Source organism: Salmo trutta, chromosome 31, assembly GCF_901001165.1.
Source record: "Salmo trutta chromosome 31, fSalTru1.1, whole genome shotgun sequence".
Lineage (NCBI taxonomy): Eukaryota > Metazoa > Chordata > Actinopteri > Salmoniformes > Salmonidae > Salmo > Salmo trutta.
The window spans coordinates 12,396,080-12,421,091 of NC_042987.1; the positions used below are offsets into that span (position 1 = coordinate 12,396,080).

At 44.0% G+C, this 25,012-nt stretch overlaps 1 protein-coding gene across 3 annotated transcripts in view; it reads right to left on the reverse strand.

Annotated features, from left to right (window-relative positions):
• The window catches only part of mib1 (MIB E3 ubiquitin protein ligase 1), a 90,220-nt gene that overhangs the window by 56,303 nt on the left and 8,905 nt on the right, over positions 1-25,012 (reverse strand). For all 3 annotated transcript variants that reach the window (XM_029725293.1, XM_029725292.1, XM_029725291.1), the window contains exons 3-9: positions 23,197-23,326; positions 6,940-7,044; positions 4,866-4,932; positions 4,170-4,374; positions 3,785-3,971; positions 684-828; positions 330-463 (exon numbers count right to left, since the gene is read on the reverse strand). In XM_029725293.1, the coding sequence (XP_029581153.1) occupies positions 330-463; positions 684-828; positions 3,785-3,971; positions 4,170-4,374; positions 4,866-4,932; positions 6,940-7,044; positions 23,197-23,326 (973 nt within the window). The remainder of the gene's footprint in view (positions 1-329; positions 464-683; positions 829-3,784; positions 3,972-4,169; positions 4,375-4,865; positions 4,933-6,939; positions 7,045-23,196; positions 23,327-25,012) is intronic.

Below are 25,012 nucleotides of genomic sequence, written 5' to 3' on the forward strand. Positions count from 1 at the left end.
AATTGGCCCTAGACCAGAACATGGTGTATGTTCACCATGTCGAGACGGTGAACGAAGCAAGCACTGCAATGCACGCCAATGCCCTGGATGCTTGCACTGGGCCGGAGCGGAATGTTTTTAAGATGAGGTGTGAAGTAAATGGCTGTGACTGGCTGCAGTAAATGGTGCTGTATAGAAGGCACATCAGAATGTTTACCTGTGACCTGGAGAAATGTCTTTCTTTATAGAATTATTTTGCAATCTCAATTTGCAATAAATAGATCTTAGAGAGAGAAAAAAATGGGACTAAATTAAACCCTGAAGCTGTGTTGAATGCAGGGATCACTTACGTCCACGTCAGGTCTCTTGAGGATGTCCTCCACCTTGGCCAGGTCGCCATTGGCTGCTGCTTTGACCAGCTCCTCATTGATGTCACCAGACTCCTGGGTCTCAAACAGCTTCTTCAGCAGCTGAGACAGACGCTCTACACACAGATGGAGAAAAAAAAACGTTCCAAGTTCATCCTCTAGATCCAAGGAGTGAAGAATGTGTGTGGTGTGCACAAGTGGTCAGTGTACGTGCATGCCCACTTATAAACGGGCTAGAAGCAGATAGGGAAAAAAGATGAGTTTATGGTCTGTGTATCTCAGTGTGCACGCACATCTACTGTGTGTCTGTTCTGACTGTGTGTGTGTCCTGCCTACCTCCGGATGCATTGTTGACAGCTGAGCCAGCAGGGGCCACTTTGGTGACAGCAGCAGGGTTGTAGGTCCATGACGTTCCGCAAACCTCCACCTTCAGGTCGCTGTCTGAGTAGATCTGCTGCACGCGGCCCACCTTGCCCAGGGTCTGAGGGAAACAATACATTACTACATTGCTACAGCGTTTCATTACAATCACAAAAGAGCATAAACACATCGTATTGTTAGTTTGTCTTTGAAGACAAACCAGTGCTGCGATGAAGGAGCGTTCTCATAAGTAAGTACTGAAGATTATTGAAGTGAATTCTGAAACTCCTTTGAGCATTCTGGTGTCTAACACAGGGAGGGTAAATGATCTAAGACATAACAAAGATATAGAAAACATAAGCAAAATGCCCCCCCCCCCCCCCCCCAAAAAAAAGTCACAACAAAAAAAGAGATGCCGTGTGTCTGTGCATCTAATTTCTATAAAACCCTTCGTTCCTCTTCCGGGAAGAAAGACTTGGCCCTTCCTTTCCAAAAACATGACAGGAAAGAATAATCACAGATGACTAAAAGCACTGTTCTGATTATTCATTCAAAGGGAAGGGCAGTTGAACGGCTGAGCGAACGGCAGACTTATTTCTCATCTATATAGCCAATTACCTGGGACCTTGTTGATGTCCGTCAAGGGACACACACCAGAAAATACTTCCACCGAAACGCCGTACGAGTTGAGTAATGAAAGGCATTTGCTGGCTGTCTCGCCGGTTCGTTCCAATATCCACAGTCTTCAGCATACTAGATAGAATGCATGCCCGACACACTGCGTTTTTCTACATAGTATGCTAATGTCAATATTAAAACAGACAAACACTATGTTGCAATATGCACTCGGTGGCCAGTTTATTAAGTACGCCAACCCGTTCACGAAAATGGTTCGCGCCAACAGATCGTGAGTCCCGTGGCCGTGGCATGCTATATATAGCAGGCAGACGGGCATCGAGGCATTTAGTTACAGTTCAATTGAAAGTTAGGACGGGCAAAACGAGTGACCTAAGCAACATTGAGTGTGGTATGATCGTCGGTGCCAGGCACGCCGGTTCCAGTATCTCAGAAACTGGCCGGCCTCCTGGTCTTTTCACACAGTGTCTACGGTATACCGGGAATGGTGCGACAGACACACACAAAACTGCCAGTCAGCAGCAGTCCTGTGGGCCAAAACATCTCGTTGATGAGAGGTCGAAGGAGAATGGCAAGAGTCATGCAAGCTAACAGGCGACCCACAAAGAGTCAAATAACGGCGCGATACAACAGTGGTGTGGAGAACGGCATCTCGGAACGCACAACTCGTCGGTCCTGGTCACGGATGGGCTATTGCAGCTGACGCCCACACCGGCTAAAAACAAGAAGCGATCACCAACACCGGACAATTGAGGAGAAGATAAACAACTTGTTCTTTTAGGTTCTGGGCATTTGTTTTTCATTCCAACAAAAAACACAACAAAGTGCCTATCCAAGTCCTCAATGTCACTCAGAAACTAATTCCAGTGTCAACCTGCCAGTTTCAAATCTTTGCCAGTGTGTACACGTGTAGGTTACCTGAACCTGCCCCTCCCTTTCCAAAGTATAGGCTACTGTCTATGGCCTACTGATGTTATGCGTGATTCAGAAATTAGGGAGATAGATTTTTTTTTATTTCCCGAGATTAACGGACTCACTTTTTCAATGACAGTTGAGGATACTATAGATATCACGTTCCACATGGGATTTGTGAAATGTTTTTATTTTAATTATGGTGCCGCTCCGCACACACAAGCTTGTTAGCAAATGCTGGTCCAACGTTAAGCCAAGTCTCGGAAGTTGAAAGACATTCAAAGTTTCTCCATAGAAGCCGCTTCTCCGTTGGTGTAATTCTGTGGGCCTAATTCAGATAATGTAAATCACATAAAATGCACTGCGCTTCAAGCCAAGCCTCCTCTCCTCCACCCTCTCTTGCTCTCTCCCCACACGCAACATTTCAGTCACCCTACACTAGTCTGTCCAATGCATGTGAACAACTATGGCACTTGATTGGTGAAGTCATTTAATGTTGAGCTAAAGGAAAAAAGAAAAAGATTTCAGATGTATCAAAAGGAACAATATCAAGCAGTACTTTTTGGGGTTTGAACCGGTTCAGAACTTTATTTTGCTGGTCGGAAAATTGCAACGGAACAAAATAATAGTTATATTCGGAACAAAACGATTGCGTGTGCAACTATGGGGCAAAACAAACTGGATTGGCTTAGATTGTTGACAACTTGTCAACTTTATTTTGTCTCCAATGTTTACTGAAAACATAAAGTTGCACAATGAGCGCTTGTCTCTCAAACCCATCATTACAGTGGTTGGTTAGCTAGCAAGCAAATGTTTGCCATATTAGCATAGGAGTGACAGTCAAAACAAGACATGGTATCAAGAACAAGATCCAACGAGCTACTTACGATTCCCCACAATATAGTTTCTTGTCATTGTTGCTAGCTATCTGCCCATCCAGAACCATAACACACAGCCTTCTGCACCTTTGAAGAGCGTGCATCGTTTTTGTGACAGCTAACCCATCTATAGGGGGCTGTAACAGGCAGGCAGAGAGCAGCACCATCAGTGGCTAGTGATCAAAGTAAGTACCTATCACTGGGTTTTAAAGCTCGTTAGCTGCCGAGGGTGTTGGTTTTAGTGGAGCGTTGGACGATTGTGGTGTGATGTAACATACAATTTGATGAGATGAAGCAATGACTATCTACGATTATGCCAGTTTACAGACTTTTAGCCTAAAATCACAATAGCCTAGTTTCTGCCATAGTCATCACATATCATTACACCCCTGCGATACTGTCATTGTTATGTGGGAGGTGAGAGGAAAGAAAAATGCCTTTATGCTGACGAAGGAAACACTTCCTTTTGACCACTGATGCTGCGAGTTCTGGTTTTTATTGCTCATACAAAAAGATGTCCGTTTAAGGGTTTTAAAAAGGTGTGTTTGTCTGTTACAGGCACCATGGAATAGGCCCTCCAGTTGTGAGGTTTAAGGGTGTCTGTGTGTGTGTGTGTGTGTGTGTGTGTGTGTGTGTGTGTGTGTGTCTTACAGGCAGCATTGCCTCGGCCCACTCCCCGTGTCCTCTCTGCAGCAGTTTAATGCGGTCGATGTCGTAGCAGATCTGGACCAGGTCTCCCACCAGGAACTGGGAGCTGCCGCCCTCTGCCCCCGCCGCAACACCTTCCCCACTACGCACCACGTTGGCTTTGGTCAGCACCGCAGGGTTGAACGTCCACCTGTAACACACGTTGGTAACGCTTTATTTCAGATGGCCTCTGTGACATGTCGGAAATATTTTTCATCAGGCCAAATACGTTTCAAGTCCATGTCATACTCTTGTTATGACACAGAGGCTGCTGCTTGTGTTATGACTGGATTGACCTGACACCCCTATGCTTGTGCACTGGTCTGAATCATGAACTGGTAGAGCTCACCTGTTCCCACTGGGGTACTGCACCACAATGTCGTGGTCCTCGTCAATTCCACACACGGTACCGGTGGTGGTGAGGGTCTCGAACATGCCGTCTGTCCAGCCTCCGTGGCCGTGCTGCAGGGACTGGACTATCTCCAGGTCCAGGTCGATGTTGACCAGGTCTCCGATCTGCAGACCGCCTGGGTTCCTGTTGCCATTCTGTTCGCCTGTGGAGAGAGTGCAAGGGAAATACATACTGGTTACACAGTACGGGGGGTACATTCCTTACACTATATAACCTTGTTTTATCTAGGTTAGTCTCATTAAGATAAAATAAGGTGGACAAATCAGATCCTGGAGAGCCTTATGTGATTATTTCATTTGGTTTCTGCAGTGCTGCATCGGGTGCCTAACATAACCCAGGTATCCCTGGACAGGACAATCTGAGAGAAGATAATCATTTTCACAGCCAAGGAGATGGGATTGTGGGAATGCTGTGCCAGTGTGACCTGTGACTGCACCCAAGCTGTCTCCATGCAGCCTGGTCCTGTCTGTATCTGTGTGGTGGTGCCACCTAGTGGATGCCACCAGTAACTGCAGCCTGGCATGGACATGCTCCTGATGCCCTTGGACTCCACTGCAGAACACTGTGCTGGGGAGAAATTGGTGCAATATTGACGGTAGGTGTAGTGCAACGAATTACTAATACAGTACTCACCTAGAACAGGGCAGTGGTCTCTGTAGAAAGAGCCTCCTTTGGCATCCTGGACACATTTCAAATCCGACTGAAAAGGAGCGACGGGGGAACAAAGTGTCAGCTAATTATCTACTTGATTCAATCTATTAGAACTGCAGCAGAAAAATGCGACAGAGTAAAATCACACTGCCTTAATACTGCAGCGACACTCTGTTAAAGTTACTGCAGGGTAGCGTGGCAACAACAGCATTACCCTCAGGGCTCTGAAGGATATGGAAACATTACATTACAAAGCTCTGGCTCGGCAGGGCAAAGAAGCCACTGCATCATGTCATTTGTGATGACTCAAATGTGGATGTGCATCCACTGTGACATAGTTAGAGGGTAGCCGTGCTGATTACAAGGCAGTGAAGACATCTATCCGGAGATGAAGGGACACAGCAGGGTTCACTAACAGCGGTTCTATCCCAAATGGCACCCTAGTCCCTATATAGTGCACCACTTTTGACCACTTTTGGTCTAAGGTAGTGCACTATAATGGAATAGGGTGCCATTTGGGATGGTAGCCATGTTCATAGATTTGTGATATCAACCAACTTGACTCTTTTTGATGCCCTTTTGCACAAAACAAATGTGTAAAAAGAGAAGGGAAAGGAAAGCACGCTGAGGAAAGGAAAAAGGAAGAGGAAATGCATTGTCTTTGGTAAATGTGTGAAGCCAAGAGACCAGACTGTGTGTTTTTGATGCTATTTGAACGAAACTACTTTGTCAATAAAAGTGAAAATACATTGATTGTGCGCACCAAAATGCAGTTTCTTTGACATTGTCAACAGTGCTCTTTTGCAGTCTTACTACCAATAACGTCAAAGCGTGTTACAAAAAGTGTTAAAGTAACAGATCATTTAAACACCAACTGCAAGGTTGACCAATGACCAGGACACCAAATAATATGTATTTTTTATTATTTTGGGGGGAGCAGCATATACAAACCGTGCTTTAGTTCAGCCTTTATTCAATTCTGGGTCGAGACCCAGTCAGAGTAAAAAAATAAAATAATGTTTTTTCTTATTTTGTAGGACCTCAGTCTGTTTCAGCTTACTGTTGAGACTTAGAATAGTAGAATAAACAAGGTGCAAGGTTGAAATGTTGAAAATGTTTTATTGTTTGAAATGTTTTATTTCGTTATGTCAGTCACAGAGTCACTCAATTAGCCAGGCATGCAGGGCACGTGCCCAGGCGCCCTGACCTCCACGGGGCCCACATACATTTTATTATTTAGTCTCACTCAGATAACATAAGTCATGGCAAAATGTGTAGAATTGCAGAAAACTTGCTTCAAAACAGCAACATTTTCTCTATGCTCCATCACATAATGGTAGAATTGCTGGGGGGGAAAAAATTGCTGGGGAAAAAAACGTACATTTCTCTCCGCCGTCAAGGGGATGGGGGGGCACTAAAATGTTTTGCCTGCAAGGTGGGGTGGCTCCCAACCAAATCTCGCTTAGGGTACCTAAAAGGGGGCATGTTTTCATGAGCTTCGATCTCAGGAAAACATAGAATTTCTAATTTGGGTCCCAGAATGAAAAAGCTTAAGAACCCATGCTTTATTCAATCAGATGCCGTATACCCTAACCCCTCAAACCTACCAGACCTATTAGAATAACAAAAGACAAATCTGTTACGCAACCCAGCGCTCTGATTGGCCGTGTTCATAAAAAGCAGGAATGTTCCGCACCAATCAGCACGCTGCCTGTCATTTGTGGCTCGTGTGGGACCCCTCCTTTTCTCTCCACCCACTGAAGCTGACCTCCATGTTTGCTCTCTTCCTCATAAAGAAAGAAGGGAACAGATTGCCTTTCTCATGTAGATCCCCTCCCTCCTTCCAGCTGCCTGCCACAATGGGGCCCTGGCTGCTGGCTGGCTCTCCACCACAAAGGCTTGGCAGCACAAGAAAGACCCCAGGCTCTGTGGTCAAACACAAAGACCAACTGACAGCTGATCTTTTGTGAGTGAGTGTGTGTGTGTGTGTATGTGTGTGTGTGTGTGTGTGTGTGTGTGTGTGTGTGTGTGTGTGTGTGTGTGGTGCTTTACTCACCATCCCCTCGAAGCCCACTCTGTAGAGGTTCTTGGCCCCGTTGTCCCAGAGTACGTAGGCTGCACTGTGGGGGCTGGCTGCACTCCAGTCCTGGATCTCTGTCACCTGGGGAGGAAGAATGAGAGAGGGAAATATGAAAAAGAGTAAGGAGCTAGCAAAGACATTCCCATCTAAGAATCATGCTAAAGGCATGCCTTGGGGTTTTCATAAACTCTGTTGGATATGTCAAATGTATTCCATGCATTTGAGCAAATAAACAAATAATGGCACATAAATATATATCATAATATATAATTTAACATGGAACCTCAAACAACAGAAAGAGCCTAAAGAGTAGAAATGATGGAGTAGGTATACACAGTGCATTCGGAAAGTATTCAGACAACTTGACTTTTTCCTCCTTTTCCTACGTTACAGCGGTATTCTAAAATGGATTAAATTAACTTTTTCCTCATCCACCAACACTCATTACCCCACAATGAATGAGTGAAAACAGGTTATTAGAATTTTTGGAAAATACACTTCTCAAAAAAATAAAAGGAACACTTAAACAACACAATGTAACTCCAAGTCAATCACACTTCTGTGAAATCAAACTGTCCACTTAGGAAGCAACACTGATTGACAATAAATTTCACATGCTGTTGTGCAAATGGAATAGACAACAGGTGGAAATTATAGGCAATTAGCAAGACACCCCCAATAAAGGAGTGGTTCTGCAGGTGGTGACCACAGACCACTTCTCAATTCCTATGCTTCCTGGCTGATGTTTTGGTCACTTTTGAATGCTGGCGGTGCTTTCACTCTAGTGGTAGCATGAGACGGAGTCTACAACCCACACAAGTGGCTCAGGTAGTACAGCTCATCCAGGATGGCACATCAATGCGAGCTGTGGCAAGAAGGTTTGCTGTGTCTGTCAGCGTAGTGTCCAGAGCATGGAGGCGCTACGAGGAAAAAGGCCAGTACATCAGGAGACGTGGAGGAGGCCATAGGAGGGCAACAACCCAGCAGCAGGACCGCTACCTCCGCTTTTGTGCAAGGAGGAGCAGGAGGAGCACTGCCAGAGCCCTGCAAAATTACCTCCAGCAGGCCACAAATGTGCATGTGTCTGCTCAAACGGTCAGAAACAGACTCCATGAGGGTGGTATGAGGGCCCGACGTCCACAGGTGGGGGTTGTGCTTACAGCCCAACACCGTGCAGGACGTTTGGCATTTGCTAGAGAACACCAAGATTGGCAAATTCGCCACTGGCGCCCTGTGCTCTTCACAGATGAAAGCAGGTTCACACTGAGCACATGTGACAGACGTGACAGAGTCTGGAGACGCCGTGGAGAACATTCTGCTGCCTGCAACATCCTCCAGCATGACCGGTTTGGCGGTGGGTCAGTCATGGTGTGGGGTGGCATTTCTTTAGGGGGGCCGCACAGCCCTCCATGTGCTCGCCAGAGGTAGCCTGACTGCCATTAGGTACCGAGATGAGATCCTCAGACCCCTTGTGAGACCATATGCTGGTGCGGTTGGCCCTGGGTTCCTCCTAATGCAAGACAATGCTAGACCTCATGTGGCTGGAGTGTGTCAGCAGTTCCTGCAAGAGGAAGGCATTGATGCTATGGACTGGCCCGCCCGTTCCCCAGACCTGAATCCAATTGAGCACATCTGGGACATCATGTCTCGCTCCATCCACCAACGCCACGTTGCACCAGACTGTCCAGGAGTTGGCGGATGCTTTAGTCCAGGTCTGGGAGGAGATCCCTCAGGAGACCATCCGCCACCTCATCAGGAGCATGCCCAGGCGTTGTAGGGAGGTCATACAGGCACGTGGAGGCCACACACACTACTGAGCCTCATTTTGACTTGTTTTAAGGACATTACATCAAAGTTGGATCAGCCTGTAGTGTGGTTTTCCACTTTAATTTTGAGTGCGACTCCAAATCCAGACCTCCATGGGTTGATAAATTGGATTTCCATTGATTATTTTTGTGTGATTTTGTTGTCAGCACATTCAACTATGTAAATAAAAAAGTATTTAATAAGATCATTTCATTCATTCAGATCTAGGATGTGTTATTTAGTGTTTCCTTTATTTTTTTGAGCAGTGTATATGAAAAATACAAAACTGAAATACGAAATTGACATAAGTGTTCAGAACTTTTGCTATGAGACTCGAAATTGAGCTCAGGTGCATCCTGTTTCCATTGATCATCCTTGACACGTTTCTACAACTTGATTGGAGTCCACCTGTGGTAAATTGAATTGATTGGACATGATTTGGAAAGGCACACACCTGTCTATATAAGGTCCCACAGTTGACAGTGCATGTCTTTGCAAAAACCAAGCCATGAGGTCGAAGGAATTGTCCGTAGAGCTCCGAGACAGGATTTTGTCGAGGCACAAATCTGGGGAATGGTACCAAATAATTTCTGCAGCTTTGAAGGTCCCCAAGAACATAGTGGCCTCCATCATTCTTAAATGGAAGAAGTTTGGAACCACCAAGACTCTTCCTAGAGCTGGCCGTCTGACCATTCTGAGCAATCAGGGGAGAAGGGCTTTGGTCAGGGAAGTGACCAAGAACGCGATGGTCACTCTGACAAAGCTCCAGAGTTCCTCTGGAGATGGGAGAACATTCCAGAAGGACAACCATTTCTGTAGTACTACACCAATCAGGCCTTTATGGTAGAGTGGCCAGACAGAAGGCACTCCTCAGTTAAAGGCACATGACAGACAACTTGGAATTTTCCAAAAGGCACCTAAAGACTCTCAGACTATGAGAAACAAGATTCTCTGGTCTGATGAAACCAAGATTTAACTCTTTGGCCTGAATGTCAAGCATCACGTCTGAAGGAAACCTGGCACCATCCCTACAGTGAAGCATGGTGGTGGCAGCATCATGCTATGGGGATGTTTTTCAGCGACAGGGACTGGGAGACTAGTCAAGATCGAGGGAAAGATGAATGGAGCAAAGTACAGAGAGATCCTTATTGAAAACCTGCTCCAGAGCACTCAGGACCTCAGACTGGGGCCGAAGGTTCACCTTCCAACAGGACAATAACCCTAAGCACACAGCCAATACAACACATGAGTGGCTTCGGGACAAGTCTCTGAATGTCCTGGAGTGGCCCAGCCAGAGCCCGGACTTGAACCCAATCGAACATCTCCAGACCTGACAACGCTGTCCAACTTTTTAGAGTACCAGACGCACACACCAAATCGGGGTTCTCTTTCTCCCCGCACACTCGCTGTTTGAGTCTGATTTCAGATTTTCGAAATGTATAAAATCTCAAATCTAGTGCAAAGGCATTTTGGAAGCATTGCCTCTAAAGCTAAAACCAGGCAGTCATTCAATCTTCATCGCGCAGTCTTCTAAACTCCAGACTCCATTTAATGTCAAGATGTTCATATTTATTTTCGATTATACTTTGGTAATGCTTTTTGTGACGAGGATCATAATTACACTTAGTCTCAGGTTGCGTGATCCTCGTAATGTTACATGGAAAATGCAACTAATGGGACGCAGAATTAAATGTATATCACACGCGCACAAATGCGACCAGTTATTTTTCGTATTTGCATTTCATTTCTTTCACTAGCAAATGCGAGTGAACTGCTGGCACTTCAGAGCGCACTGAAAGTCCATCTTATGTTTGCTAACGTTAGCTTGAAACAATTAGTGTTTACCTTTCCACAACAGAGTCGAAAAGAGATTTGTGTTTACGTACAAGCTGACAGTCGGCAAACTCAGCATCACAACAAACAGGAGGGGCAGACATGGGGTAGCTACGTCCAATAATGACGTATTAATTGCCATGTCCGTGACACAAACAACGTACATGTCTGTGTGTTGCAGCTCGAGAAGTTAGATTTACTCAGTGGATTAATTGTTTATTAAAAAAGGTTTAAAAAAAGTTTATATATAAAACAATTATATCGCGCGCAGCCGTGAGCACAAGCTCCGTTCCCTTTCCTTTCTAAAGACAAAGTAATTGTCCAGTTGGAATATTATTGAAGATTTATGATAAAAACATCCTAAAGATTGATTATATACATCGTTTGACATGTTTCTACGAACTATAATGGAACTTTTTTGACTTTTCGTCTGAACTTTGTGAGCGCGCCTTGTGCATTTGGGTTACTGGACTAAACGCGCAAACAAAAGAGGTATTTGGACAAATAGATGAACTTTATCGAACAAAACAAACATTTGTCTAACATGGAGACCTGGGAGTGCCATCAGATGAAGATCAAAGGTAAGTGATTCATTTTAATGCTATTTCTGACTTTTGTGACACCTCTCCTTGGTTGGAAAATGGCTGTATTGTTTTCTGTGGCTAGGCGCTGAGCTAACATAATCGCATGGTGTACTTTTCCCGTAAAGCCTTTTTGAAATCTGACACAGCAGTTGCATAAAGAAGTTTAGCTTTAATCGTATGTTAAACACTTGTATCTTTCATCAATGTTTATGATGAATATTTCTGTAATTTGATGTGGCTCTCTGCACTTTCACCGGATGTTTGTTTGAGACAATGCATTTCTGAACATAACGCGCCAATTTTAAATGAGGTTTTTGGACAAAGATTAACTTTATCGAACAAAACACACATTTATTGTCTAACATGGAGTCCTGGGAGTGCCATCCGGTGAAGATAAAAGGTTAGTGATTCATTTTGTGACATCTCTCCTTTGGAAAATGGCTGTATGGTTTTCTGTGGCTAGGCGCTGAGCTAACATAATCGCATGGTGTACTTTTGCCGTAAAGCCTTTTTGAAATCAGACACTGTGGCTGGATTAACGAGAAGTTTCTTTAAAATGGTGTATAATACTTGTATATTTGAGGAATTTTAATTATGAGATTTCTGTTGTTTGAATTTGGCGCCCTGCAATTTCACTGGCTGTTGGCGAGGTGGGACGCTAGCGTCCCACATATCCCAGAGATGTTAAACCACCTGACCAAGTCCTAAAGCAATGGGACTCCCCGAATCTCTCAGATTATTACCAATCCCACAAGAAGACTCCAAACACCCAGAAAAGGCTACTCTCCTTGATGTTGTCCTTACAAATAATCCTGATAGGTATCAGTCTGGTGATTTCGGTAATGACCTTAGTGATCCCTATTTTACAGCCTGTGTTCATAATGGTTGCTCAGTGAAACTAGCTGTCCTGATTTGTCATAGATGATTGCTAAAAAACTTGAATGAACAAGCCTTCCTTCATGACTTGCCCTCTGTATATTGGTATAGAATCAGCTTGATCACCTTTGTCGAAGACGCATGGACCTTCTTTTTTTATATTTTCAGTGGTATTGTTAAAATATGCACCAACAAAAATGAAAAACCGGTTCAGCCCCTGGTTCGACCTTGATCTGGCAGCGTTACTCCACCTCAAGAATTCAATTTCCTCGGCATACGCATACTCAGGCTGACTGGCTCTCTTTCAGGCAAATTAGAAAGTGCACTCAGGCTATCCGGAAGGCCAAAGTTAGTTACTTTAAGGAGCATCTCTCGCTCTATGGGTCTAACCCCAAGAAGTTCTGGAAAACGGTTAAAGACCTGAGGAATAAACCCTCTTCCTCACAGCTTCCCATGTCCTTAATGTTGATGTGGTTGCTACTGACAAGGAGCACATGGTTGAGCTCTTTAATCACCACTTCATTAAGTCAGGATTCCTATTTGACTCTGCCATGCCTCCTTCCCCGTCCAACATTTCCCACCCCTTCTAATGCGACTATCCCCAATGCTCCTCCCCCTCTTCCCCCTGCTCTGCTACAAAGTTTCTTCCTGCAGGCGGTCACTGAGTCCGAGGTGCTAAAGGAGCTCCTAAGATGGTAGCTTGGCCTTAGGAAACTATGCAGTATTTTGTTTTTTTTATGTATTATTTCTTACATTGTTACTCCAGGAAATCTTAAGTCTTATTACATAGAGCCGGGAAGAACTATTGAATATAAGAGCAACATCAACTAACCAATTTTGCGACCAGGAATACGACTTTCCCGAAGCAGATCCTCTCTTCGGACCACCACTCAGGACAATGGGTCTAATCCCAGCAGCTGAACGAAAACAACGGCGACGCAGAAGGGGCAGACGAAGCGGTCTTCTGGTCAGTCTTCGAAAACGGGCGCATCGCTCTCCTTTCCCAAGTATACTACTCGCCAATGTCCGGTCTCTTGACTACAAGGTAGACGTAATTCGAGCGAGGGTTGCCTTCCAGAGAGACAGAGATAGTCATGTTTCCGTGAAACGGAGAACGTTACAATCTTGGGATATGTTGTCGGGATCGGTTCAGTCACCGGGCTTCTCCATGCATTGCGCCGACAGAGATAAACACCTCTTTGAGACGAGGAAGGGCGGGGGAGTATGCTTTATGATAAACAACTCTTGGTGTAATCATAACAACATACAGGAACTCAAGTCCTTCTGCTCACCCGACCTAGAATTCCTTACAATCAAATGTCGGCCATTCTACCTACCAAGAGAATTCTCGTCAGTTATCGTCACAGCTGTGTACACCCCCCCCCCCCCCCTCAAGCGAACACCAAGACGGTCCTCAAGGAACTTCACTCGACTCTATGTACACTGGAAACTATATATCCGGAGGCTGCATTTATAAACAGTGCAATTTTATTCCCTTCTCAAGGTAATCAAACAAGCTAAATGCCGGTACAGGGAAAAGGTGGAGTGGCAATTCAAAGGCTCAGACACGAGACGTATGTGGCAGGGTCTACAGGAAATCACGGACTACAAAAACAAACACAGCTTTGAGAATAATACAGTGCCACCGTCGCAGCCTGCTAACAAGGACTGCAGACGGAGCACCCCCCCCGCCACAATTGAAATGGTCCACCCACACAGCTAGTGTGGTGAAGAAGGCACAACAGCACCTCTTCAACCTCAGGAGACTGAAGAAATTTGGCCCGTCACCCAAAACACTGAAACTTTTACAGATACACAATCGAGAGCATCCTGTCGGGCTGTATCACAGCCTGGTATGGCAACTGCACCGCCCTCAACGGCAAGGCTCTCCAGAGGGTGGTGCGGTCTGCACAACCCATCACCGGGGGCAAACGACCATGACACCTACAACACCCGATGACACAGGAAGGCCAAAAAGATCATCAAGAACAACAACCACCCGAGCCACTGCCTGTTCACACCGCTATCATCCAGAAGGCGAGGTCAGTACAGGTGCATCAAAGCTGGAACTGAGAAACTGAAGAACAGCTTCTATCTCAAGGCCATCAGACTGTTAAATAGCCATCACTAACTCAGTGAGGCTGCTGCCTACATGGAGACCGAATCACTGGACACTAATAAATGGATCACTAGTCACTTTAAACAATGGCACTTTAAATAACGCTACTTTAATAATGTTTACATATCTTACATTACTCATAAATACTGTATTTCATACCATCTACTGCACCTTGCCTGTGCCGCTCGGCCATTGCTCATCCATATACTTATATGTGCATATTCTCATTCACACCTTTAGATGTGTGTGTATTAGGTGGGGAATTTTGATTACTTGTTAGATATTACTGGCCGGTTGAAACGAAGAAGCACAAGCATTTCGCTACACTCGCATTAACATCTGCTAACCATGTGTATGTGACCAATAAAACTTGATTTGACTTAAACTTAACCCCCAAAAACATCTGGGTCAGATGGTTACGACCCTTTCTTCATTAAGGTTGCTGCTCCTATCATCGCCAAGCCTCTCCAACCTTTTTAACCTGTCTCTCCTCTCTGGGGAGGTTCCCATTGCTTGGAAGGCAGCCACGGTGCGTCTTTTATTTTATGGGGGAGATCAAGCTGATCCTAACTGTTACAGGCCAATTTCTATTTTGCCCTATTAATAAAAAGTATTGGAAGAACTTGTCAATAATCAACTGACTGGCTTTCTTGAAGTCTATAGTATTCTCTCAGGTATGCAATCTTGTTTCCGCTCAGGTTATGGGATGTGTCACTGCAACCTTAACGGTCCTAAATATTGTCACCATTGCCCGTGATTCTAAGCAATGTTGTCTTACTATTTTTATTGACTTGGCCAAAGCTTTTGCTTTCCATTCTTGTGGGCCGGCTAAGGAGTATTGGTGTCTCTGAGGGGTCTTTGGCCTGGTTTGCTAACTACCGCTCTCAAAGAGTGCAGTGTATGAAGTCAGAACATCTGCTGTCTCAGCCACTGCCTGTCACCAAGGGAGTACTCAAAGGCTCGGTCCTAGGTCCCATGCTCTTATCAATTTACATCAACAACATAGCTCAAGCAGTAGGAAGCTCTCGCATCCATTTATATGCAGATGAGTCTTATACTCAGCTGGCCCCTCCCCAGATGTTGTGTTAAACACTCTACAACAAAGCTTTCTCTGCCCTTAACCTTGTTCTAAACACCTCCAAAACAGAAGGTAATGTGGTTTGTTAAGAAGAATGCCCCTCTCCCCACTGGTGTGATTACTACCGCTGAGGGTTTCGAGCTTGAGGTATGGCTAGATGGTACACTGTCCTTCTCTCAGCACATATCAAAGCTGCAGGTTACGGTTAAATCTAGACTTGGTTTCCTCTATCGTAATCGCTCCTCTTTCACCCCAGCTGCCAAATTAACCATGATTCATATGACATACCAACCCATGCTAGACTATGGAGACGTAATTTATAGATCGGCAGCTAAGGGTGCTCACGAGCGACTAAATGTTCTTTACCATTCGGCCATCAGATATGCCACCAATGCTCCTTATAGGACACATCACCGTACTCTATACTCCTCTGTAAACTGGTCATCTCTGTACACCTGTCGCAAGACCCACTGGTTGATGCTTATTAATAAATCCTCTTAGACCTCACACCTCCCTATCTGAGATACTTACTTTTACATTTTTATTTAACCTTTCTTTAACTATGCAAGTCAGTTTAAGAACAAATTCTTATTTACAATGACAGCCTAAGAAGAGTGGGTTAACTGCCTTGTTCAGGGGCAGAAGGACAGATTTTTACCTTGTCAGCTCGAGGATTCTATCTAGCAACCTTTCGGTTACTGGCACAACGCTTTAACCACTAGGCTACTGCAGCCCACATCCTCCACACACACACAACACCCATTCTGCCAGTCACATTCTGTTGAAGGTCCCCAAAAGCACACACATCCCTGGGTCACTCCTCTTCTCAGTTCGCAGCAGCTAGCAACTGGAATGAGCTGCAAAAAAAACAAAAAAAAAACACTCAAATTGGAGTGTTTTTTTTATTCAAAAGACTCAATCATGGACGCTCTTACTGACAGTTGTGGCTGCTTTGCATGATATATTGTTGTCTCCACCTTCCTGCCCTTTGTGCTGTTGTCTGTGCCCAATAATGTTTGTACCATGTTTTGTGCTGCTACCATGTTGTGCTGCTGCCATGTTGTGTTGCTGCCACGCTGTGTTGTCGTCTCTCTTTATGTAGTGTTGTGGTGTCGTTTGTCGTGATGTGTATTTTGTCCTATATTTTGTTTTTTATTTTTAATCCCAGCCCCCGTCACCGCAGGAGGCCTTTTGGTAGGACATTGTAATTAAGAATTTGTTCTTAACTGACTTGCCTAGTAAAATAATGGTTAAATAAAATAGAGTAAAGTGTCTGAATACACACGATTTCCTTTTTTCCCCTTTTATAAATTTGCAAAATATTCTACAAACCTCTTTCTGCTTTGTCATTATGGGGTATTGTGTGTAGATTGATGGGGGGGGGGACTATTAATCTATTTTAGAATAAGGCACAACAAACGTAACAAAATATGGAAATTCAAGGTGTCTGAATATATACAGTGCATTCGGAAAATTAGACATTTTTTGAAGTTCAGCTATGAGCCTAAGGCAAGATTGGAAAAATATTACAATAGAACAGTAAATAAAGTATCCCTTTAATTAACAGTGTGACAAACTTCCCTCTTTTACGTACAGTTGAAGTCGGAAGTTTAGCCAAGTACATCAACTCAGGTTCACAATTCCTGACGTTTAATCCTAGTAAAAATTCCCTGTCTTGGTCAGTTAGGATCACCACTTTATTTTAAGAATGTGAAATGTCAGAATAATAGTAGAGTGATTTATTTCAGCTTTTATTTCTTTCACCACATTCCCAGTGGGTCAGAAGTTTACATACATTCAATTATTATTTGGTAGCATTGCCTTTAAATTGTTTAACTTGGGTCAAACGTTTAGGGTAGCCTTCCACAAGCTTCCCACAATAAGATGGGTGAATTTTGGCCCATTCCTCCTGATAGAGCTGGTGTAACTGAGTCAGGTTTGTAGGCCTCCTTGCTCACACAAGCTTTTTCAGTTCTGCCCACACATTGTCTATAGGATTGCGGTCAGGGCTTTGTGATAGCCACTCCAATACCTTGACTCTGTTGTCCTTAAGCCATTCTTTGACAACTTTGGAAGTATTCTTGAGAACATTGACCATTTGGAAGACCCATTTGTGACCAAGCTGTAACATCCTGACTGATGTCTTCAGATGTTGCTTCAATATATCCACATAATTGTCCATCCTCATGACGCCATCTGTTTTGTGAAGTGCACCAGTCCCTCCGGCAGCGAAGCACCCCCACAACATGATGCTGCCACACCCGCGCTTCACGGTTGGGATGGTGTTCTTCGGCTTGCAAGCCTCCCCCTTTTTCCTCCAAACATAACGATGGTCATTACGGCCAAGCAATTCTATTTTTGTTTCATCAGACCAGAGGACATTTCTACAAAAAGTAGGACCTTTGTCCCCATGTGCAGTTGCAAACCGTAGTCTGGCTTTTATATGGCGGTTTTGGAGCAGTGGCATCTTCCTTGCTGAACGGCCTTTCAGGTTATGTCGATATAGGACTTGTTTTACTGTGGATATAGATACTTTTGTACCTGCTTCCTCCAGCATCTTCACAAGGTCCTTTGCTGTTGTTCTGGGATTGATTTGCACTTTTCGCACCAAAGTACGTTCATCTCTAGGAGACAGAACGCGTCTACTTCCTGAGCGGTATGACTGCTGCGTGGTCCCATGGTGTTAATACTTGCGTACTATTGTTTGTACAGATGAACGTGGTACCTTCAGGCATTTGGAAATTTCTCCCAAGGATGAACCAGACTTGTAGAGGTCCACAATTTTTTTTCTGAGGTCTTCGCTGATTTCCCCATGATGTCAAGCAAAGAGGCACCGAGTTGGAAGGTAGGCCTTGAAATACATCCATAGGTACACCTCCAATTGACTCAAATGATGTCAATTAGCCTATCAGAAGCTTCTAAAGCCATGACATCATTTTCTGGAATTTTCCAAGCTGTTTAAAGGCACAGTCAACTTAGTGTATGTAAACTTCTGACCCACTGGAATTGTGATACAGTGAATTATAAGTGAAATAATCTGTCTGTAAACAATAGTTGAAAAAATTACTTGTGTCATGCACAAAGTAGATGTCCTAACCGACTTGCCAAAACTATACTTTCTTCACAAGGAATGTGTGGAGTGGTTGAAAAACGAGTTTTAATGACTCCAACCGAAGTGTATGTAACCTTCCAACTTCAACCGTATATACTTAAAGATGAAATATATTCTTATTCAGGCCAAGTTCTATTTCTCACTTTGTGGGGTAAATAATATTCATTCTAAACTAACAGTATAGCTGCTGCTAGGCTGGGGGACATGTAATAGCAGTTAGATGTGTAGAGGCTGGAGCTGCCTGAGCATATTGCTTACGGCATCGTAAAACAAATTATACCATTAAATAACACAGCAAAATGAACCCTTCAAAATTGACTGTGGGGAATCTTATATTGAATACAACTGGGGTCTAGACCGGAGCAGGGTCCAGCGCCAGAGCAAATCAGTTGGACGGGCATGTGATTTTCATAGGGGGGCAAGTTCTCTCGCCAATGGACTTCCTATTTTTTGGGGGGTTTTTAAGACATGTAGCCTAATTTAACTGTAAAATTAGGCTACATGCACTACATTTTAATAGGGTGTTATGGGTCAAAATGAAACTTTCGTTCTGGTGTTATACTTTGTATTCAATGTTACAGAGCAGCTTCTCAGGAACACAGAAGACTATTTCAAGAGGATAGGACTCAACATTACTGAGATATCTTACTCAAGTCATTGGAGGGGGGGGGGGGGGGGGGGGGGGGGGGGGAGTTACCTTGTCAAAAAGGCACCAAATCACCTGTCTGGATTCTTAATTTCATTTTGGTCATATTGTTATGACATTTTCAGGGCTGATGAACACAGACGATTCAAATAATTTTGTATTTTATGAAAATATGCACTAATATGCAAATTAGTCTGTATGGAATACAGGAACTTAATACCAATAATTTAAGGTAGGGTGGTACGATTAACAAATCATAAAGCTTTATGCAAAACAGAGTTTGTAACAATTTGAAACTTCATGAAATTCGAAAATGACTTTTTATACGACGTTATGCTAATGAGATACATACTAATATGCTAATTCATCTGTACGGAATTAAACAATACAGCATGTTAAACCCGTTCATTTAAAGTCAGGTAGTCAAATCGTTGACATATATTGATGTTTTATGCAGAACTGGAAGTCTACACTGAGGATTAAGATACTGCCCATGCGTGTACACACACACACAGCTGTTGGATTCAGCACCCCAACTTACTAGGCCTGGAGAGCCAAATAATACGCCCATCACTGCACGCACGCACACAGAGAGCCTGACGCCCAGAGAGCCTGACGCCCAGAGAGCCTGACGCCCAGAGAGCCTGACGCCCAGAGAGCCTGACGCCCAGAGAGCCTGACGCCCAGAGAGCCTGACGCCCAGAGAGCCTGACGCCCAGAGAGCCTGACGCCCAGAGAGCCTGACACCCAGAGAGCCTGACACCCAGAGAGCCTGACACCCAGAGAGCCTGACACCCAGAGAGCCTGACACCCAGAGAGCCTGACACCCAGAGAGCCTGACACACAGAGAGCCTGACACACAGAGAGCCTGACACACAGAGAGCCTGACACACAGAGAGCCTGACACCCTTTTCACCAAGTATGTACTGTAACAAAGGCTAATAACAGCTTACTTTTAAGGTAGGCCTACACCTGAGTTGGGTTATATTGTAATGTTATTTTTGGTGTTGATGAGTTAACTGCATTGTTTCAAGTAAATAATTAGCCTAGGCTCAGAAGAGTCAGTGGGCTGCCTGCTAGCCTGCAGCACAGCAAGATAGATGGAACACATTTTCAAATTAACTGGTATTTAGCTACGGTTTTAATCGATTGTGGTCCCGTGTGGCTCAGTTGGTAGAGCATTGTTGTGGGTTCAATTCCCACGGGGGGCCAGTACAATAAAAAATGTATGAAATGTATGCATTCACTACTGTAAGTCGCTCTGGATAAGAGCGTCTGCTAAAATGACTAAAATGTAAATGTAAAATGATTGTAGTGCTGCAGCCACATAATACTGGTAGTTTCCACTTGAAAGAATAAAACGATCAATCACAAAATTCGCCGCTAGTACAAAACAGCCAATGCTGTACAGCGCTGCCTCGCAACAATTGCGTCCAGCACTCCCACACAGCTAGCAAGCTGACACTAGTCATGGAAATCGGGGTGGCGGAGGTGAATTTGGACCTGTCCCTGACAACCCATACATCAAAACGTAGCTACGAAGCTCTGCTTTGCAACCTGCTACGTTTATTGTGTCTCTGATGAATTTTTCTTTATGACGGAGCCAAAATTAAAACGTTTCACCTTACACTTCAGTCCAAGGATGTCCAACGACCATGAAAGAACCTCAAGACTCTCCAATACTTCTAAGCATTACAATGTCTCATCGATCTTACTCTGGTAGGTTGAGGAATGAATACCTTCCACCAAAAGCAAATATGAACACACCGATTTCGCGGGTTTCACAAAAAGGGCTTCCCCACAGAGTAGAACGTCCTTAGCACGGCACTTGGTTTACATTTCGGGTTCATATCTCGTAAATGTCATAATTTTTAGACATGTGTAACAACTGCCATATTCATGTTTTCAAAAGATTTATTATATTTTGACGACCACAATATTGACATTTAGTAAAAATGGATTTTATAGAATTCTTGCATAGCGTCCATGGTTTGTTGCGTCAATGTAACCAACACTAAGGAGATGATAGTGGACTACAGGAAAAGGAGCACCGAGTACGCTCCCATTCTCATCGTCGGGGTTGTAGTGGAGCAGGTTGAGAGCTTCAAGTTCCTTGGTGTCCTCATCACCAACAAACTAGAATGGTCCAAACACACCAAGACAGTCGTGAAGAGGGCATGACAAAGCCTATTCCCACTCAGGAGACTGAAAAGATTTTGCATGGGCCCTGAGATCCTCAAAAGGTTCTACAGCTGCACCATCGACAGCATCCTGACTGGTTGCATCACTGCCTGGTACGACAACTGCTCGGTCTCCGACCGTAAGTCACTACAGAGGGTAGTGTGCCCAGTACATCACTGGGGCTAAGTTGCCTGCCATCCAGGACCTCAACACCAGGCGGTGTCAGAGGAAGGCCCTAAAAAGTGTCAAAGACCCCAGCCACCCCAGTCATAGACTGTTCTCTCTACTACCGCATGGCAAGCAGTACCAGAGTGCCAAGTCTAGGACAAAAAGGCGTCTCAACAGTTTTTACCCCCAAGCCATAAGACTCCTGAACAGGTAATCAAATGGTTACCTGGACTATTTGCATTGTGTGCCCCCCCCAACCCCTCTTCTACACTGCTGCTACTCTGTTTATCATATATGCACAGTCACTTTAACTATACATTCATGTACATACTACCTCAATTGGCCCGACCAACCAGTGCTCCCGCACATTCGCTAACCGGGCTATCTGCATTGTGTCCCGCCACCCGCCAACCCCTCTTTACGCTACTGCTACTCTCTGTTCATCATATATGCATAGTCACTTTAACCATATCTACATGTACATACTACCTCAATCAGCCTGACTAACCGGTGTCTGTATGTTTCCTCGCTACTTTTATAGCCTTGATACTGTTTTTCCACTGTCTTAACTGTTGTTTTTATTTCTTTACTTACCTATTGTTCACCGAATACCTTTTTTGCACTATTGGTTAGAGCCTGTAAATTAGCATTTCACTGTAAGGTCTACACCTGTTGTATTCGGCACACGTGACAAATAAACTTTGATTTGAGAGACAACACTTCTACTATTCAGACTCCATCTCACAGGAAAAAACATAGATGAGTCACGCTACCACGGTAACCTTCCATCCTTAAAGGGGTAGGTTTAATTTTTTCTCTCATCTGTGATATTTTGGTTAAAAGAGTCAGGTCACAAAAATTGTAATTATTCAATAAACCACATTTGTTACTTCTTATTGGTAATACTTTTGTTGAGGAAATATTACAAAGCATGCTCATTCGTTTTTAATTTTAGAGGCAAAAAAATATTTTGGTTGGTAAAAGAAATGTGAGTTGCTGGTAGATTTTTAAATCTACCTGCCACAGTGGCTGGTGGACCACAAAGTAAATTATATGCCCCGCACCGGAGCAAGTGAAACAGCACCCCTGTCTTACTATATGTAGCCCATGTATCTGATTCGGTCTGGCAAAAAAATAAATAATTGACATGCCATTCTATTTTTGGCCAGACAGTATCAAATACATTGGCAACCCATACTGAGACAGAGGGGCGCTGTTTCGCTCACTTGGATGCTTAATCTGAGATTGATGTGTCTCTGTCGGCACACATGCTGGTCAAATAAATGACCAATATTGAAGTATTTTATTTGGACAGGCAAATAGGTACGGTAGGCTGACCCCAACCACCTAAGACCCACCCATAACGCCAGCCCTGGACCGGAGTTGAACTTCTAGAGCTCTATGGAGCTGTTCTCTTCATAAATCTACACGAGAATGTTGAAGCTGGAATGGTGAAACTGCCACGGCCATTTGCAATATTACAACAAATTTTAGGGCAAACAACCAACACATTTTATCCCTCTGACATCATTGCACGAGCAATGCAACAGTATCATATGTACTGCATTGTTATTTGCCACGATCCACAACACTCACCAGCTCTGCTCCGTCAACAAAACAAAGTGTATTCTGTGGTGATGAAGTATGCATGTCTTTTCATAATTATACTAATGTAGGGGACTGACTGGGATGGAACCAGTCAGTCCAAAGGAACTAAGCTGGTCCCCACATTCTTCACACTTCCTCCTATCACCTTCTGGGACCTAATGAGGAAAGCACACCGTAGCAAGACATTTTTTCATGGTACATTTTTTGCAACAGAACGAGTACCTTTCCTCTCCTGCCGTTGCCTCCGTCCTGGTCCTCCCACTGCCAGTCCACTCCCCTCACCACCCGGCCACCTGTGTAGATGCCTCGGGCTGTGATCTTCTTCGACTTGCGGCGAGACTCCAACAGGACTCTGTCAAAATAAACAAGAAAATGTATGTTTAATTTACTGACAGTGGGTGGGTGAATAACAATAGTTGTCAATTGATGGGTGTTGAAGATGGAAATATTCAACCAATGTTGGATAAAGCTGGACATTTATTTATGGTGGCATTGAAAGACCTATTATTGGGCACATCATGAAGTTGATGTATTAGTCCATCTATGATTTAGGTCTACTAGCTATATCAGTTTTAACAATGTTATTAGCCAAAAACAAATGTTGTTGATATGCCAATTTAGACCTTTTCAAGAACTGAGCATCTTTGGTCACTAACGTTAGATAGGTAGAATATTTCAAGATGTCTGTCGAAAACATATCAAGACTCCTCAACTCCATCTCTTTTGATGAAGACTTAGAGCTGCTAACTGGATTTGAGAGGAGACTAATCGAGGATGTTTAACTGCGCAGTGTACTAAAAACGATCCCAGTTTTGATTATGGGGATGAAAAGCCATGAAAACAGACCGAACCATTACCACAACAGTGAGCAGTGCAATTGGCTTGCCAGATGGGCCCGTCTGATCGTCAGAGCAACAATACCAACATATCTAGGCTATATACTTAATTTTTCACTATGGCAGTGGTTAAACTAACTCTGCAGCCCATTGCCAGCACAACAATGGATTAGGCTACCCCAAAGTAGCCTCATCCATAGTGTCTAACGACATGTTAAAAAGACTGAGGGCATCTGGTTAAAAGAAATTGCACAATTACTTGTGTCAAACCTCTATTTGGGTATCAGCAGATAATCACATTTCAAGAAACCTTGTCTTGTCGTCTTTGAACTGGATATTTCAGCACTTCAAAATAACAAATAGGATTTGGCTTGTTTTATTTATTAGTTGCTGGCATGCATCTTTCAGACTCTGGGTCATCCTGGGTTAAGCCTTGCACACTATCTATTGAGAGTAAACAAACAGAATGAACAGCCTATAACAGTGCCTTTTTCCACATTTTGTTATGTTCCAGCATTATTCTAAAATGGATTAAATAAAAGCAAATCCTCAGCAATCTACACAAAATACCCCATAATGACAAAGTGAAAACAGGTTTTTAGAAATGTTTGCAAATGTATAAAAAATGTAAGACATTAATACCTTATTTACATAAGTATTCAGACCCATTGGTATGAGACTCAAAATTGAGCTCAGGTGCATCCTGTTTCCATTGATCATCCTTGAGATGTTTCTACAAATTGATTGGAGTCCACCTGTGGTAAATTCAATTGATTGGACATGATTTGGAAAGGCATACGCTTGTCTAAATAAGGTCCCACAGTTGACAGTGCACGTCAGAGCAAAAACCAAGCCATGAGGTTGAAGGAATTGTCCATAGAGCTCCGAGACAGGATTGTGTCGAGGCACAGACCTGGGCAAGGCTACAAAAAGATTTCTGCAGCATTGAAGGTCCCCAAGAACACAGTGGCCTCCATCATTCTTAAATGGAAGAAGTTTGGAACCATCAAGACTCTTCCTAGAGCTGGCCGCCCAGCCTAACTGAGCAATCGGGGAAGAAGGGCCTTGGTCAGGGAGGTGACCAAGAACCCGATTGGAGTTCTGTCAGAGCTCCGGAGTTCCTCTTTGGAGATGGTAGAACCTTCCAAAATTACAACCATCTCTGCAGCACTCCACCAATCACGCCTTTTAGGTAGAGTGGC